The 11,809-nt window shown below is 35.7% G+C and overlaps 1 protein-coding gene across 1 annotated transcript; it reads right to left on the bottom strand.

The window, feature by feature from the left end:
- Positions 1-2,537: 2,537 nt before the first annotated feature.
- Positions 2,538-7,321, bottom strand: LOC141586888 (protein SCO1 homolog 2, mitochondrial). The gene is made up of 7 exons (XM_074408285.1): positions 6,946-7,321; positions 4,708-4,858; positions 4,537-4,612; positions 3,366-3,563; positions 3,186-3,275; positions 2,936-3,068; positions 2,538-2,839 (listed from the first exon to the last, which is right to left on the bottom strand). Exons 1-7 carry the CDS (start codon positions 7,011-7,013, stop codon positions 2,731-2,733), a joined length of 825 nt encoding a protein of 274 aa, XP_074264386.1. The 5' UTR covers positions 7,014-7,321; the 3' UTR covers positions 2,538-2,730.
- Positions 7,322-11,809: the final 4,488 nt, after the last annotated feature.

Below are 11,809 nucleotides of genomic sequence, written 5' to 3' on the forward strand. Positions count from 1 at the left end.
AGAACTATGAAAAAAATTGTGGAGAATATTTTTTTTCATATCATCCTCATTATTAATGCAATCCCACATGTATAGTAAATCAAAATCTCTCATTAATGTGTGTTTACAAATTAAAAATTAGTAATAGTATCTCCTATTTATGGTATATAATTAGTACTTATATGATATCATGCGAGGACCAATACAGAACATTTCACTTCAGCGGGAAAAATTAAGAGACCTCTTATTCTTTTAGTAGAAGGGGATGTGTTAAGTTACTTTCTAAAGTAATTATTATTACATTATAAAAAAATTACCAACCTATAGTATATAGTTTAATATCAATTTTATTTTATTATAATGGAAAAAAAATCATAATTTTGAATTTAGTTAAAAGATTAGAGTATAATTATAATTATAATAAAATTATATTTTAAGGAAAAAGTTTTAATTGTTTCCATATTAAAGACAAGTGCATTTTGGAGGGAAAACTAAGAGAATTTTTATTCTCTTAGGGTGTGTGTGGAATGTGGATAGCAAATTGGGAAGGAAAGGGAGGGGAGGGGGATGGAGGGAAGGTAAAGGGAAGGAAAGGAAAGGGAGGGAGAATGGAAGGGGGTTGTTTGGATAGCAAAAATAAGTAGAGGGAAAAGGAGGGGGAGAAAGGAGGAAGCTTATTTCTGCATTGGGGAAGGACAAAGAGTGTGAAGCTAATTTCAATGCATAGACAATTATACCCTTGTCATATTGCTGGAGTATTTGGCAAACCCACACTCAATTTGGAAAGAGAAAGTTTTCCTTCCAAATCTTGTTAATGATGGAAAGATTCAGAGATTCTAGTTTGATCTAAAGGAGGGAAATTAAATCCTCTCATTTCCATCCCCTTCCATTTCCCTCCTTCTACATATTGTAACCAAACAAAGGAAATTGAAACCCTCCATTTCCCTCTCTTCCCTTTCCTTCAATTCTCTCAATCCAAACACACCCTTAGTAGTAAGGGGGATGTTAACTTTGTCTTATTTACACCATTATTAAGCTAATTCATTATCGGGTCATCCATCGGGTTGAGTCAATATCGGGTCACGGGTCGGGTCGGGTAGGTTCAAGCCGGGTTTGGGTTGAAAAAAAAAACATTATCGTTCTCGGGTCGGGTCGATTTCGGTTCACCCAATTTTCGGGTTGTATCGAGTCGGGTTCCTCGGGTCGGGCCATTTTTTGCCAGCCCTACTTGTACCTCCATAATCTTGATTTGATCCCAATATAATCACATTTCAGGCCCCCTAAGAAGAAGCCATTTAACTTTAATAAAATTAGCGGGTATGAATCAACTGTACGTCAGATTCTTAGAGGTATTACAATAATACTCCGTAGCTATTATGATAGGCCAAGTAAATTTATTAATTACGGAGTATTTTGTAATACGGCTATTCGTCGCAAGGTGTTTACATTCACAAACTTGGTCAATTAGTAGTGGTTGTTAACCGAAACATAAGGCAAACATGCTACAATTGTATAACCAATATTCGACTCAAGATCACAAGAAATAAAAAATTCTCCATACATTAGACCAAGCCGTTGGTTTGTATGGAAACGACCAAGGCAGTAGACGCATTAACAATCCTGTTTTATATCAATACTATATATTAAATCCAGAAACCAAGGGACTTCAATGTAATTAAAGAAAGTTATACAAATTAATTATACTATATAGTTTTAAATCAATAGCATCGTGTGATGGACCATGAACCCAATTGAGGGATCTCAATGAAAATATTATATAGTTTGGGTTAAAATTAAATTATGTAGAAGCTTGGTAATTTTCCTAAACATGGAAATTCCCTAAAATAAAATAATTAATTAAGATGATCAATTTCCTTAAAATAAATTATACTAGGTTGCGTAATTCTTTCTATTTGATTTAATACATATATGTAATTTATTTATATAAATATATAATCCTCTTAAAATTGCATGCCTAAGTAGTAAAATTAATTTCGTAAGTAAAGAAAAGAATTGTAGTAACATTGGATATAATTATATGATAGTAATCACTCATTTGAATAGTAAAAGTAACAATATTATCAGTGAGATTAGTGAAAGTGATATAAATAACAACGGGAGTAGTGAAATAATCAATATTAATGCGGCAATAGTGAAAGTAACAATAATTACGGCGGGAGTAGTGAAATTATCAATATTAATGCGGCTGTAGTGACAGTAACGATAATTACGGCGGGAGTAGGAAAAGTAACAATGATTACGGGGAAGTAGTGAAATGTTATTACTATTGTTTCATTATTAAGAGTAAAATATTAATAGCGAGAGTAGTGAATTTGTCTCAAAATTTATTTCATCGTAATTTTAGGATATGTCATAGAAAAATATATTAATGATAAATTTATGGGTTATGCAACTTTAAATAAATTTATTTAATAAAAAAAAATTAATGGTAAGTAGAGGTAGCCCGGCCGAAGCCGGGCACCAATACTAGTAGTAAAGAAAGGTCAAGTATATGAGCAACAACCAACTTCACCTACCAGATGGATCAACTCAGATTTGCAAAATTTGTCAACTCAGATTTGCAAAATTTGTCTAAAATCTATTGGTAAAGTTTATACTCCTATTGTCAAATATATTTGATGAATCAACATTTAGACTGTAACTGCTACTCATTAACAGCTTAACAATAAATGCCTATTATGTCTTAGTGTCTTACTTTGAGCTTCATGTCATACTCGGCACTTGCATCAATTAACGCGCACTTCTCTTCAGCTCTTTAACTATTGCCTCAGACAGCTCTTCAGCATTGTATTCCGTCCCAAAACATCTTACTATTTCCATGTTTGGATTGATCAAGTACCTATACATTCCATTATGACAATTAAGTTATTATAAAGTACTCCTGTGAGATGTTAACAATGACAAGCATTAGAGGCGAATAGGCAATCAAGTTTACATATTATGAGAAGTCTCAACAAGATAGTCATTCCCATCCTCATCAATCCTCTTGAAAAAGACACGATACTCCTGCGCCATCTGCTTTACAGAATTTACAGGCCCAGTTAATCCCACAATTCTCGAGTCATATTCTGCAGTTTGTCAAGGAGGACAAGCAATTAAACAGATGTAAAATTGTAAGCCTTATCGACCATTCAACCAGAATAGACAGAATGACTTGAGACAGTCAATAGAATAGGAAAATGCACCTTTAAGATAAGCATCCAGCTGTGAAGGTGTATCACGCTGCGGGTCAAGCGTCACAAAGATGGGCAGAAGTCTAACATTCTGTTGCGACTCTGGTTACATACAACAGAAGATTTCTGATTTATCAGAGCAAAAAATAATCTAAAAAAATCACAAGGTAAACAATAGAGAAAGAATTGAACCTAATGTGTCAACGGTCTTTGCCATTTTTTGCACTTCAGCAGGCCCTATATCAGGTGATGAAGTATAACCAAAGTATAAGAGCACCCAATTTCCAAGGAGATCTTTCTCAGTAACTGTTTGGCGTTTTGTATTAATCAAAGTAAACGGGCCACCAACTATGGGTCCTTTCACAGTGATACCTTCCTTTACATCTTTGCCTGATCAAGAGAAAACATAGATTTCAGTAAAGAATTCATCCATCCTAGCCAGCTCCAATGAGCGTAATAATGCATGTCAGAATGAGAAATACGGCTATAGCTCATCCACAGCTCCTAAAAGATATAGCTTCAGCTTAAAAACGGATCAGATATTGTACTAGGATAAAAAGTAGCCAAATGAGTAGTGCCATTATGTGTTTGTACTTGGTAAAACTTAATCAAAGATTAGAGATGACCTGTTTACAAGGATCTCAACATGTATGAAGTTAAACTATAAACATGACTTTAATCATCATAAGTGTACAAATCACAGCATCAATGCGTTATAACTTATAACTCCAATTGAAAGGAACAAAGCCTTGACAAAAGTAATCTACTCAACAAAAGCCAAAATGAGGAAAGAATCCAAAGCCTCAAAAGTCATACAGTTCATTATTACCTTATAAATATAAATCTCCATTTACTTTAGAGATTCTTCCCGAAACATTTTTCAAATACAAAAATTCAGTATCTTCCAAGGAATTAGTGAATTAAATGGGATTCAAGTGATAACGCTTATCAAAAGATGACATTAGTTGCTTCAGAAAACGAAAAGAGACTTCGATTTTGAAAAGCTGACTGTACAGATGCTGGTTCTCCCTGATGAAGAAGCCAACAGACGTGTAGAAGACTCGTCTAATTCAGAACAAGACGTTGATTCTGACTAATTGCTTCACCATAGCCTACTAAAGTCGATATGAAACGACTTTTCTACAGTAGCATATAAGCATAGCCCTTCTGCACATAATGAACCAAAATTATAAACAACATAAATTCGCAAGCCTGTACCATGGATTGGACTTTTGAGAAGATTTTACAAATATTTAATGAGCCAAAATTATTATGGCTGAATCATACAACAAAAAATATTAAAATCACGTAAAAGATAAAAGGTATGCTCCAGTATTAGTTGCTGAGTAATGGATCAGATAACCTTTGTTAATAGCTCTTCTCTCATCGTTGTAGCGTGCAAAAGAAGCCACTCCAACAAAACCCAGTATAACAGCAGGCTGATATTATAAAAGAGCAGAAACAGAATCAGAAACATCATAGCATTATTCAGAAGAATAGTGTTGCATCAAGTCAGAGAGTCTGAGAAACATACAACGCCAAAAATTAAAATCCGATTCGAACTAGAACTAGAGCTTGAAGTTGAGATTGTCTCTGAGATTAGGTCTTGACGCTTTGTTCCCGTGTTTTGGTATTTAGCCGACTTGGAATAACCACGAAACTGGAACCTCTTTGATGGATCAAGCCTACAGAAATGATACAAATCTTTACGAGCTTGAAAAAGAAAGGTGGAAGCAATAGATAAGTAAACGTTATTAAATCTTATGAAGGCGTGCTTCAAAAGTCAGACTCAGTATACAACTAGTAACCGTTTAGCGAACTCACACACAGTCCAACACTTCTTCAAACTTTGAGAATTATATAATGCAAATAGATAAGGTATAAACTAAGCTAATAATTTGGTAATGCAGAAATGAATCAGATATGCTGTTTCACATTAAATGGGGAAAAGATTTTTCGGTGCATGTGGTCTGTACTCTGTAATTTACTGAAAACAAAGCATAAAGCAGATGAATCTGAAAGAGTCTAGCGCATGAACATATGCAAATATACTTCTTCCTAGTAATAAGACTATCTTTGGGTAAAGTAAGACAATCTCGATCAATATCTGTCTACTAAAGAGTATCTTATGAATTAAACGCAAGTAAATATACTTAGATGTTAGGCCATTCATCTGTATTCTGTATCTCTACAAGAATGCAGCCCATAACCATGTCTTAAAGGTGACACTCGATCAACGGTATTAAACCCCAATCACTGTCCATGATGACCTATCAGTTACAGATAATTTCAGCATGACGAGGGCAATGAAGTAATCTATACCACAAATGTATTTCTAAGCTTCATGTGGCCCGCATAATAGTAGTGACAACTGTTCACCCCCAGAGAATCTGTTACACATATACTACGTATAATACTGTATCCAACATTATCATATCTGAACACTGAATCACAAGAATTATAAATGATAAAATCCTCGCGGTTATGTACCCCTGAAATTTAATATCGAATGTACGGCTAATTTATGCGTGTTTGCTGACTAGTAACCAGGGACGAAGCTAGAGTAAAATTATGACCGGGGCCGATTTCTATTTCGTCCCAGGCCTATATTCATGTATCATAAATTTCAAATCATTATTTTAACAATTTCGATATATTTATTCTTACGAAACATACAACTAACATATACTCCGTATTTTTATGTATCTAGTAAATTTTACTTATATGTTTTTTTTCAACAAACTTAATTACTCCATATTTTATGTATAGAGCGTTTTTTATTTATACAATGAAATAAATCAAAAACATAAATGCTAATAAACGTGTTTTAAGACGGTTCTATTATAAATTTTTATTATAAATTAAGGTGAGATTAACCGACTAAAGTCGTTAAATAATCACTAATAGAGTAAAATAATCATCGTTTACTAATAGGACCATTCCCAATCACAAAAATAGTTCGATACTTTGTAATTACAAAGGTCCTTGTTGACGTTAAAAATATAATAGGTCGTGTCGTTCAGGGCCGGAGTATAATCGACGCATAATAAGTAAATTGTAAAAGAAAAAAAGAACAAAAAACAAAAGCTATAAGAGGCGCTTCCGTGAGTCGAACCTGCGACTTCAGAGAGATAGTACACGCAATCGTGAAGTTGTTAACCATTTTGCTACTACATCTATTGATCCATTAATTACAATGTTTTAGTTATCTTTACAAAGTCACCCGGGCCATGGCCCATCCGGCCATAACCAAGCTTCGTCTCTGCTAGTAACTACTGTAGTGTAAAAACATGCTTTAAGATCTCAACACCAGACGTCAAACGAGTCAACTACCTATACTGTCATCTGTTCACAACAGCATCATCAGTGCTTATTGCTGAAGATGAAGATTAACTCTACAACATACTCTAAACCTCACAATAATGAATTTACCGCTGCATTGGCGCAACAAGATATCGGTAGCTAATCACCTGAATAACAAATCAAGGACAAATTTAGACAAACTTGTGGTTCAATCAATCTCAAAACCTATCCAAACCCTAACTATCCTGGCAAAACAACACTAACAAATCATTGATCATATATCCTAAAATTAACACTTGATTAAATCTCATACACGCATGTAAACAAACATAAGCCTCTAAAATAGAACAATCACGAACAATGTAATCGAAGAAGACGCATTTTATAAAGCAATAAGAACAAAATATAGGAGACAAGCATTAATTTAAACAAGAAATTAAACAAAAGTTAGAAGAATTGAAGGACAAACCGTGGAAGAGAAATGGAGGTCTGAGTATTGCGCAGAAGTCTAAGAGATTGAAAAGCAGACCTATACATTGTTGTAAACCTAAATTTAAAACTCAATTATTTAGTTAATTTCGATTATTCAAGAAATCAAGAAGAGCTATGTTGGGGAAGAATCCATTATCTTTCTGTTTTGAAATTCCGCCATTAATAGGAGAGCTGGTGTTGTGAAATTGAAGGGGAATTAGCAAGCTAAGAGAGTGGAAGTTTATATGAGGGAGTTTATGCTTCCGGTATGGCGGTATGTGTACTTGAGAAAGGGGTCATTGTTGTCGCTGTTGATGCTATTGCTCAAACGGTTATGCCTCCCGTTTCGTGTGCTAAAGTTCTTCAAATTTGTCTTCCTAGACTAGATAATACGCAATTGCTAAATCCCGCACACTTAACACTTATTCCAATTTTATCCCTCTCATTTCACACAAAAAAAAAAAATTAAACCCGACTCCAATTCCCTCCTTTTCTTTCTCTCCTCTCTCAGCCGACTACCGTCCTCCGCCGCCTCAAACCACTTCGTTGGCTATCGACCGACGATGATAATTATGTCAATCACCTCTCCGCTGGCCCACCTGTCGTCACTCTTCGATACCCACACTTCATTCGTCGAACGCCGTCTTGTCTAAAACTCGAACGTCGATGTCGCGCGATTAAATCAACTCCACCTCCTTCAATTATCTGACAAACAATGTCGTTTCGTTAACGACGTTGATTTTGCGTGATGTCCCTATGTTTGACTGGACAACTAGTAGAAACTCTCTTCCGTCTGTTTTTGTAATTTTGATGATTTTGATTTTAGTTTGAATTCTTGTGTTTACAATTTTATTACCTTTTCTCTTTTATCAACATTTTTGTCTGTACAATTTTGTGATTCTCAAAACTAATTTGAGGTGTTGTGTATACAATTGGCGACATCATTATCGGTGGTGGAGGAAGAGGCGTCTGTTGGGAGAGGAGAGAGAAATCAAAGAGAAGGGATTGGAGTTAGGTTTAATTTTTTTGTGAAACCTGTATATAAAATGGAGGGGCAATTGGAATGAATGGCGATTTTGTGTAGGATTTAGTAAAATAGTGTGCGGGATTTAGCACGTCCCACATAATATTGGTACGTCAATCAGTCCAAATTGGTATCGGGTTTGGATCCATGGGACATATGATTCACGCATGGAAAATGTATAAGAAAGAATTCGCAAGGAAAGAAAAGATGGAAAAAAAAATCGTTTACCCTATCTATTATGGTAATTACACCTGTTAAACGGGTCGAGCCCTGGGTTGGGTAATACAGGTCGCATCAAATACTAGTCGGATCATACGGGTCACGGGTCGGGTTAGGGTCATAGCCTTTACTTTGAGTAGACTACTGAAAGAAGACTTAGGATCGAGAAGAGGCGAGCTAGGAAGCCTCAATACCTCGAGGAAGTATATTGGCACCTTTCAAGATGCACAGTCGAGCCATTTGGGAGAGAACCGAGCGGTTCAAGATGGAACTAGGCTGTTTAGATGAAAACTGGTCGGTTCAGTGTCTTAGGCCGGCCGGTTTAGTTTAATCCCGTGGACTTTTGTCGTAAGCCTGTAATTTATTAGATAACATAAAAAGGGTAACTTGAACAGTACACGTGGCAGATAAAAACTCGCGCCTTTGCTTAGTATTTGCGCTCATAGTGACTCTAACATGTTTTGACTCCTCCACTCCTCTTTTAGGTTCTCTATTTAGTATTCACCCTACATTTTAACGCTTCTTTCTCTCCTTAAACTCCTCATTAATTAACAGACCTCCTCCTCGGCTCTTCATATTCAGTAAACAGTTTCGCTCACCTATCAATTACTCTTTACATCGATGACTTTATCTCCAGTTATATTATGGTTGTCGAACAAAACAATATTGGAAAAACAATTAGCAAATGGTCTTCATGGTTTTAAAAATTTGGTTTCTAAACTTTCGTTTTCTCTATAATTCTAATGCATATATGATTCATTTATGTTCTTTGAGGCTTGAAATCTTGCTATTAGAATGATCAATATCAAATCATATATTGTATGTCTTTGTGTTTTATTTAACGCAGGTGTAAATTTCTCCCAATTTGATGTTCAGATGTACGAAATATATATCTATCTACAAAGTAAAGGTAATGACTTTAATGTTTTGTTTTTGGATTAACATTGATGATTTCTAACCATCACTCATATTCGTTTTTGAACACGGCCCTAATAACCCATTATTCTCAAAGAATAATAACATCATCACTCAATTAAGTAATTCAACAAGGTCACGATGTACACCTTGGGCGTTTCACCTGATGATTAGGAGACAACTTTACAAACAACATCTATACTACCACTCTTAGGGTCGGAGTTGATGTGGGTGATGTCGACGGGTCACATCCAATCAAACACATTTATAATACTCAACATACAACTAGTTAGCGGTAAGTCGAGGTCGATCCATGGGACGGTGTGCTTTGGGTTCTAAGTCTATCTATCTCAATTTGTGCTAGTGTCACAATTGATGGGGTTTGTAGTTGTATTCTAAACTAGTAAAAGTAACAAAGTAAAGCAAACAATGAACTAGGAAATGTAAACAAATGACTAAAAGCACTAGAATGTCATAGGTTCATAAGGGATTCATGGGAGTTGATCATACAAACATGTTTCCTACTAGATGCAAGCAATTATTGTTGTGATAGATCGAGTTGGTTTATATCTTACAATCCTAGGAAGGTTTGGGTCCTGGAGCCGAATCGATTAGATTGTACAACACCTACAAGTCGACTTAATCCTCCCTATCCAACTATATGCATGGTCTAATGAGACTCGAGTTGGTTTATGTCTTACAAGTCTCATTGAAAAGATAAGAGATGGTTGTAAATGCAAGGATTCATAGGCTTAGCATTTCATCAAACATAACATGTGCATAAGTTGAAATCACAACAAGCAAGCAAATTAATTATGGAAGCATATTAGATTAAGCATGAATCATTCCCCATATTTGTTTCCCCTAATTACCCATTAATCCTAGATAAGTGACTACTCACTCATTATCAAGTTTAACATACATGTTAACAAAGTTGTCAATCATATTAACAAGGTAAAACATGATGAACAAGTAAGAAAGATTAACAATAATTAAAACAAGGATTAAGAGAGTTATACCTATGGAGATTCCAAAATAATAATGCAAAGAATAATAGAAGTACTTGATTATTGATGGAAGGTTGTCAATCTCCCAATAAACCCAAATGATCTTCTAATTACCCAATAATAAACTTGAATTACTTAATATATAATAAACTTGAACAATGATTAAGGAAAGATTAATGTGTAATTTGTGGAAAGATTAAAGAGTAATCTATTCTAATCTACTCCTAATCTAATGTAAAGAAGGATTGAATTAACCTAATGAAAACTTGATTGTTTGATTATTACAAATGGGGTATATATAATAGAACATCATTAGGTTAAGTAAGGGTAAAATAGTAATTTAACAATGCTAATTGTTGGGTAGGGAATCGTCGGTCTCAAGAGAGACTCCGGTCTCCTTTTTGCCGGTATTTGAAAAATATGCGCATCCTTCATAGAACAAGAAGAACACGAAAGTTGCTGTAAGGGAATCCGAGCGGATTGGTCTCGGGACGCTCGAATTCTGGGCTGTGTATTTATTTTTTCTTTCTGTCTAACAATCCGAGCGTCTTGAGGGGAAGACGGGCGGATTGGGTCTCAGGAATCCGAGCGTCTTGAGGGGAAGACGGGCGGATTGGCGGACAGCTTCTTTGTTTGACCTCGGATTGTAAAACGAACGTCATTTTCTCATCCGGACTCCTATTGGAGTTATTCAAAAGCCTAGATCACTTGTTTTTTCGACGCCGTTCCATCTAACATATTTTCAGAGCCAAAGGAGCAACCCTTGGTTCGGTTTTTGAGCGATTTCTTCATGCAATGCCTTCCTTCTCGTCATCCTTGCTTTTAACCTTATGAGCCTTCTATATACTCTTTATTCCTACATACTTGGCCATCATTCTTGCCTCCTCTTCATACTAGTCCATCCAATATCATCAAAAAGCTTCCAAATATGCACGAAAGACGGGAATTTCCGCCTTATTATCTTCTTTCCTACAAAACATACGAAATGCACTAGGAAAGCAAAATAGAAAGCATTTAACGGATAAAATGGCTATGGAATGTTATAATAGTATGCAAAATAGGCTCAATTAGGGGACTAAATGTGTGCAAATAATGTTCACATCAAATATCCCCAAACCGAACCTTTACTCGTCCCGAGTAAAGAGGTGACAAAAACTAGACCTTTATTTAAACTATCCTAATAATATAGCCGATGTGAGACAATTAGCGGGTCTCACTCCGCCCCTTCAACTCACAACAAGACAACCATGAGGTAGGATGCCTTCTTGCAAGGCAAGGTGGGTCTTGCCAAAATGGCGACACATCCAAACATTAAGCACACAAAATCAAGTAATGGATGCATCTACAAAAGAATAGCCACTTTCCTCATCTAAGTGGCAGAAATTATCTACAAGGGAAGTAATTCAAGGGTACACACTCCTTCATAGATGCAATTTCTTCAAACTACTAAGCCTAGAAGGATACCAATAAATCACCTCCAAGTTGTGTCAAGCTAGGGCACCTTTGTCCTCAATCGTTAAATGCTTTTGTCAAGAATAGACTCCCTATGGTGTTAGAAACACTGGAGGATCGCGGAATTCCCCTTCTCGCCTGGACAAGAAGAAGGGTCGTCCCCTCTCTACCATGCACAAAAATGGATACGATGGATAAAGGGATCGATAGTATTTGAGTTTCATTTGGGAGTTTGCTTTTGTTGT

The sequence above is a fragment of the Silene latifolia genome, chromosome 6 (genome assembly GCF_048544455.1).
Source record: "Silene latifolia isolate original U9 population chromosome 6, ASM4854445v1, whole genome shotgun sequence".
NCBI lineage: Eukaryota > Viridiplantae > Streptophyta > Magnoliopsida > Caryophyllales > Caryophyllaceae > Silene > Silene latifolia.

Coding starts and splice junctions, on each gene's coding strand:
- LOC141586888 (XM_074408285.1), bottom strand. CDS start 7,013: ATGTATAGGTCTGCTTTTCAATCTCTTAGACTTCTGCGCAATACTCAG. Junction 4,859..6,945: donor ACCTCCATTTCTCTTCCACG/GTTTGTCCTTCA, acceptor TCATTTCTGTAG/GCTTGATCCATCAAAGAGGT. Junction 3,069..3,185: donor GCTGGATGCTTATCTTAAAG/GTGCATTTTCCT, acceptor GACAAACTGCAG/AATATGACTCGAGAATTGTG.